The 6,594-nt window shown below is 39.4% G+C and overlaps 1 protein-coding gene across 1 annotated transcript; it reads right to left on the bottom strand.

Moving 5' to 3' along the window:
- Positions 1-1,169: 1,169 nt before the first annotated feature.
- irx4a (iroquois homeobox 4a) lies at positions 1,170-5,496 on the bottom strand. Its single transcript, XM_055227792.1, has 5 exons — positions 5,356-5,496; positions 4,513-4,767; positions 3,948-4,054; positions 2,725-3,035; positions 1,170-2,188 (listed from the first exon to the last, which is right to left on the bottom strand). Exons 1-5 carry the CDS (start codon positions 5,398-5,400, stop codon positions 1,494-1,496), a joined length of 1,413 nt encoding a protein of 470 aa, XP_055083767.1. The 5' UTR covers positions 5,401-5,496; the 3' UTR covers positions 1,170-1,493.
- Positions 5,497-6,594: the final 1,098 nt, after the last annotated feature.

The raw sequence follows: 6,594 nt of genomic DNA, 5'->3' as shown, positions 1-6,594 counted from the left end.
AAAATATACATAAGCTCCATGTTATATTTTAAAGCAACATGTTAAAAAAGCAAACATATATTTTATCTGTGTTGTATCAAATCCCTAAAGTCCACCATTTTCCAGGGGGGAGATCTCAATCGTCTGCGCTTTACCCATTAAAATTCATCACGGCCCCCCTCCTCCTCTCATAGGACAGACAGAGTCCCCCGAGAGCTCCACTTTCGCCATTACTGTCAAGTACCCTTGACTTCTTTTCTTTTTGCCCTTTTATCTACAACAACTAATTCGAGTTCTCTTGCCCTTTTCACTTCTCCACCACGTCAGGGCCTCTCTCTAGTCAAAGAGGAAGGGAAAAACACACCTTTTTCTTGATGTGGGGGGTTAATGTCAAAACTTCCAATGATTTTGCATCAGCCGCGGTTTTGAACCCATTAATAGGCAGCGAATAACTTACCCTTTTGACAGCCGCATCATGGCAGAGTTGAAATGTTTCGATAATATTATCAGAGAGTGCAGAAGGGAAATCAATAGACTGACATGAAATATGACTGTGAACATCCCAATTACAGCCTGTTTAGAGGGAATTAATGAGGCAGATCTTAGATACTGATATTGTTCTGTCTCCAGGCTGGGGCGCCTCATTCTGGGGCTGTCATTGAATCCAAATGACTGCTTTCTGCCTGAGAGGAAGCGGATGGGTTCAATGGACTGACAATTAAGTGTAATTAAACAATGAAAATAATATTGTAATTTACTTGGATAGTTTACATTTCAACAGACTGTGGACATTAAGGGACCAGTGGATCTCCAATGATGGAAAACACACAGGCTTTACCTTAGTGCTTGGAAAAACAGAATCTCATTACTAGAATACTTATACAGAATTCACTTGGGTTTTATTCTTGGTATTTTCTGAAAAAAAAAAATAAAAAATAGGGTAAATAAAAAAGTGTTTGTTTTGTACATGCATTTATCCTGTTTGAAACGTGCCCTGGTTTACTCTATATATAGTCCCTTATTTTTTTATATTTGTATCAACACTAATAATGTTTTTGTAAGCTCTAGGGAAAGGGCTATAAAGTTTGGGAATCGTTGGAAAAGATACAGTACAATTGTATAGGGTTTCAGCAAAATGGTCAGCAACATCAAGGCCATATAATCACAACATTAATTAGAAAGAGACCAGGTTTATTTGCAGTGAACAAAGTTGGATTGCTCTCAGTTTCAGTTTTTGAGAGCTGTGCATTTGTGAAAAGTTTTTCTTCCTTATTTATAGTGATGTTTTATAGGCTGTTGAGACCTAAATAATATGTACTTATTTTGCATGCTCATAGTAAAAAGAACAAACATAGGGGCTTTAATCCAGTGTGTAAAATTCCATTATACATTTGGATAAGTTTGTGCGTGCCTTAAAGCTGAAAAATCCAGTTGTCAATGGTATGTTTTTTCTGCTTCAAAATGAGAATGATGCAGGTACAACATTTAGATGTCCACAGTGTCTATGGCCTATGTTAGGAACAGAATAACTTGTTGATGTTTTTGGGGAACTGATTCATGGCACCGTCTTTAGCCGAGTCCTGGTGCTGTAAGCTCAGTGCACTTCTGTCTGTCTCCAGCAGGGCGGCGCCTTTGGTGTTGCTGCTCCAGGAAACGGTGGTGTGGGTCAGCGCCTGGCTCAAAGTGCTGTGCCTGAAGAGGGGATCGTGGAACACCCCATCCACCCAGTTCCGCAAGGTGGTGACGGGGGAGTCCTGCCGGGTGTCCAGGCCAGAGGAGGGTGAGGTAGTGGTGGGGGAGGGGCTTATTGATGACGGGGGTGGTGGCTGACATCTCAACATACAAGAAGGGAACTCAGTCTGATTCAGAGATGTGGCCGTTTGAGCCAGGGACCAAATTCGCGGCTTTCCGTCAAGAATCTGCTGTTGCTGGGAGTAACAGGTTTTGCTGGGTTGCCTGGAGTCTCCCTGAAAGTCCTCCATCTTGGTCTTAAGACAACTTTTAGCCAAATCCTGCTCCAGTTGTCCTGGGATGGGCAGTTTGAGTGGGGTGTCTTTGATGAGGTGCTCCGTGGGCAGGTCGGTGGTGGTCATGTGGGTATTGAGATGATAACGGTGCTTTAGCTCGCACTCGGAGCTCTCAGACTCCAGAGCGTCAAAATCATCCAAGTCACTAAGCTGGAGGTCCTTATCGTGCCTGCTCCTGGTCTCTGTGAGGGAACATATAGTGCATATTATAGCAGATGAACAAACAAAAGTGTTGTTTTTAGGTTTCGATCTGTTAGATGTACACTACAATCACTCTTTACTCAGACGGGGCCTTGGTTTCAAGAAGTTCAGAAGAATGAAGTCAATGTGTGGCTTGTGACAATGAGGTGTATACTGTCCTCTATATGCTTATGTATAAAATCTATAAAATAAAAGTGAATAAAACAGACCAAATCAGCATCATAGACTACTGCTGGATGGATATAAGCTCTATGTAATTAATTTATCAGTATTAATTGCAAATCATTAATTTTAATAACATAAACGTGGACTATTCACCCATATTGTTGAATTATATTATCACATTAATATATTATTATGTTTACATAATGATTTTTATTATGTAGAGCAAGTTTTTGTCTTTTTATTCACTATTTTAGATTTTTATATATATATTTTTTGCATTTCATATTTATCATATTTACTTATATGCATATTTAAAAGTATAATTGTCAATATTATAAAAATGTAGACTGACCATCCTCGTTGTTCTCGCTCTTGATGTGCTCCTCCTGTGATCCTTCCTCATCTTCGTCATATCTCTTGTCGTCTGAGCCCTTGTTCCTGGGGGGCCATGTCATCTTGTTCTCCTTCTTGAGTCTCCTCCTGGCGTTGGCGAACCACGTGGACACCTGGGTCAGGGTCATTTTGGTGATGATGGCCAGCATGATCTTCTCTCCTTTAGTGGGATAAGGGTTCTTCCTGTGCTCCTGCAGCCAGGCCTTTAGCGTGCTAGTTGTCTCTCGCGTGGCATTCTTCCTCCTGGTCCCGCCATCCATAGACCCATATCTACACAATGCAACACAGCGCAATTTCATTAAACATTCACATTACATTTTCTCAATCACAATGTTACGTCTATCAAATAAATTCAAATATGCATTATGCTGATTTTTAGTCTCATAAGTTAAAGCATTGCATAAAATGTTAAGCCTATTATTGCTCTATATTTTCACCGAACAGCTTGGTTTAACACTTGTACAAAAATCACAAGGCTTCCTCGATATCCCTAGCCCTCTTTTAACCCTGCGCTGTTGCCCTTGCAGATAAAACAGTGTGTAAAATTGCTTTATTGAGTGTAACGATGAGCCCGCAGGTAAAAGGCAGGCTCAGACACAGAGGTGCTGCTGTAGGCCTGATCGCACATCGACAGTACAGTGTAATTCTTGGCGTCTGGTGCTAGATTAGGAGCACAAATTAGGAATTTTGCTGACACTTAAATATGTGATTAGCGATTCTATAGAAACCAGTTTATGGGTTTGGGGAGTCTGTAAAAACATCAATAACACTTTGTAGTCCAATTAGCACAAGTCGTTAAAAGACCTTGAGCGGTTTAAGGGTTTGACGTATGTGACAATTTAAAGCAGTTATGTTTGGACTGTTTTATATTGAATAATTTATATATATTCAAAGTATGTTATCATTTTTGTGTATAGATTTTTTTATGGTATGAACCCAGAGAAGGCCCACAGTCTACAAGGTTTTTTTTTTGTTTGTTTTGTTTTTGTTTTTTGTTTTTTTTTAAGGGCAAGAACAAACCATAAAATAAACTTTAATGTATAGGCCCACAAATCATACATTATAACTAAAAGCTATACAAAGAGCTAAGAACACTGGAGATAGTGAATAATAATTCAGGATTATCATAGAAAACACACTTCACTGATAACTTGCAAAGAAAACAGTATTACCAGACCTTACCTGTCGTACTGATACTGGCCCAGGGTTGGGTCATAGGGGTAATAGGCTGTAGCTTGGGTTATTCCCGCATGTGCAGATGCAGTGGCATCTTTTGTGTCAAATGTACCCTGCAAATTCACAAACAAATGATCAATGAACAGTTTCATGCATTATGGCCTGTGAATGTGTAGGTTTTTTTAGTTTTTCTATTTTTTTGTTATCAATGTCAATAAATATTAATTTTACAAGAATTCAAGATGAACTGTTTATATTTTGAAAAATAATCATAAATCATGATTTAAAATTGGCCTAATATTTCTTTGGAATGTAAAGTCAATAATTTAACACTACGTACAAATAAAATAAAGTTTAATATAACAGGCCTTTTTTCCCTTAAAATATAAATTACACTCGGATTGCATTTACACTAGAGAAATAGAAAAGGGGAAACAGTGTTTGCCTTTTAATTCAAAACATTTTATATGAAACTTCCTTCAAACTTTAGATAAATAAAACTGTCAAAAGATTGTGAGCTGCTCAGAGCATCGTCTCCATTAATCACTGTCAGCTGCTGAGCGACTCTTACCAGAGAATAGAAAGCCGACGCGTCCGTGCCATAGGTAACGTAGTTCCCATAGCCCTGTCCCGTGGCTGTGTACGGGCTGCCGTACACCCCCAGCGCGGCCGCTGAGCTCAGTTCGTGCCTTGCCGTTGCCAGCAGCCGGCTCTCATACACGGGACAATACACCGGGGTCTGTCCGGAGGCAGCTACTCCCGAGTCCGCTATGGACCGGCCAGTGGACTCGCAGCAAGTGGTTAGAGAGTTAGTTGTCATCAGGAACTACAGAAGGAGATTGAAAACTAAGTTAAAAAGTTGGCTTAATACAAAACTTTAGAAATGGCAGCGACTTTACTAACTTCTTTCTATGTCTCGCGATTTGTACAAAAATAAAAATAGAATGAAATAAATACGCAAGTCATAAACAGACAGTAAATGGAGCATGCGGAAGATTGACGACTAGACAACAGTAATATAAAGATCATAAACAGATAAAACATGTTCACACCCCTGTAATACTACAAACATGCCCACATGGTTTTATGGCACCACGCCAGAATAAAACAACAGCTGTGCCATGTATCACATGCAGCACGCGGAACAAGTTGGCATATGCGTCTGAGCGCAGATAAACACATGGTTGACATACAGGGCGCGATTATCTCTCAGAAATCAGTAACAGCGGCTCGGGGTCCTGGTGGTCTCTCTGGTTACAGAGCTCTAAATGTCCTCAGGTACCACCGTTTGTAACGCTACACCGTCGGAAAAAGCGCTCTCACAGCCGTTCTGTATCTGTGCCAAATGCGTAAAAATGACACATCTACGACACAATCAATGATATAAAACATAATAAATGCAAAAGAATCTTACTTGTGGAGCAGACGAGTAGGGATATCCAAATTGTGGATATGACATGGTAGAGAGGTCCCACAATTTCCAGAAATAAAGCGAGACTGAAGGTCTCCAGTGCGCGCGGGCTGCGCTGCTGTTTGACTGGACCAATTGATTGGTAAGCACAGTCTCCTGGATGCTTATAGGGCGAAGCAGAGTAGCATGTTTAATTTGTGTAAAATGCCCCCCCACTCTTACGCCTCAGAAGAGGGAAGTAAAAATAAAGAACCTCCGCCTTTCCTTTCTTTTTGAACCTGTACTTGGAAATAAATAAATAGACGCGCCTAGGTTATGTACTATAATGACTTTGTGTCAGACTCATATTTTGCCTTATAAAAAGTGGTATAAAAGACGTCAGCAGCTGAGGCAGGTAGTTTTAAACGGCAGCCACTATGACGTCAGAAGTTTCCAGCTAAAAAATAAGCAGGCTGTAACTTTATTATTACGCACCGTCTCCGCAGATAATTACGACAAAAGTAAAAAGACAAAACAAAGTGATGTAAACTTGAATACAAATTAGAAAATAAAGGGGCTGCATTGCAACTAAGATCTGTTTTGTTCTTCTACAGTCAAAGTCATTTAAAATGTCAGGAATATGCACCATTATCAGCTATCATTATCTATCCATCATTATCTATCTATCTATCTATCTATCTATCTATCTATCTATCTATCTATCTATCTATCTATCTATCTATCTATCTATCTATCTATCTATCTATCTATCTATCTATCTATCTATCTATCTATCTATCTATCTATTTATCATTATATCTATCATTATATCTATCATTATATCTATCATTATATCTATCTATCTATCTATCTATCTATCTATCTATCTATCTATCTATCTATCTATCTATCTATCTATCTATTTATCATTATATCTATCATTATATCTATCATTATATCTATCATTATATCTATCTATCTATCTATCTATCTATCTATCTATCTATCTACCTACCTATCGATCTATCAATCAATCGATCTATCGATCTCTCTATCTCTGGACAGTGGTGAGATTTGGTGAGTTTGTTTTTTGGAGAACTCCGGGCTGAGACATGTGGGTAGCCCCAGGGGTCACTCCTCAAATTAATGATGATGTACTCCTCCTCCTCTCTCCCGCCTCTCTTTTCCTCTGCGCTCTCTCCAGTTGGATGTTTGCCTGCCGGTGACAGGTCGATTGAGAATGATTGATGACTATCTTGGGGA

The sequence above is a fragment of the Periophthalmus magnuspinnatus genome, chromosome 16 (assembly GCF_009829125.3).
Source record: "Periophthalmus magnuspinnatus isolate fPerMag1 chromosome 16, fPerMag1.2.pri, whole genome shotgun sequence".
NCBI classification, from domain to species: domain Eukaryota; kingdom Metazoa; phylum Chordata; class Actinopteri; order Gobiiformes; family Gobiidae; genus Periophthalmus; species Periophthalmus magnuspinnatus.
This window is presented reverse-complemented; position numbering and strand designations above follow the sequence as displayed.

Bases quoted from the DNA above. Each gene is read 5' to 3' on its own strand.
- irx4a (XM_055227792.1), bottom strand. From the start codon at position 5,400: ATGTCATATCCACAATTTGGATATCCCTACTCGTCTGCTCCACAA. The intron at 4,768-5,355 runs GTAAGATTCTTT...CTCCTTCTGTAG, and splicing joins CCTACTCGTCTGCTCCACAA to TTCCTGATGACAACTAACTC. The intron at 2,189-2,724 runs GTCAGTCTACAT...GTTCCCTCACAG, and splicing joins GAGCGAGAACAACGAGGATG to AGACCAGGAGCAGGCACGAT.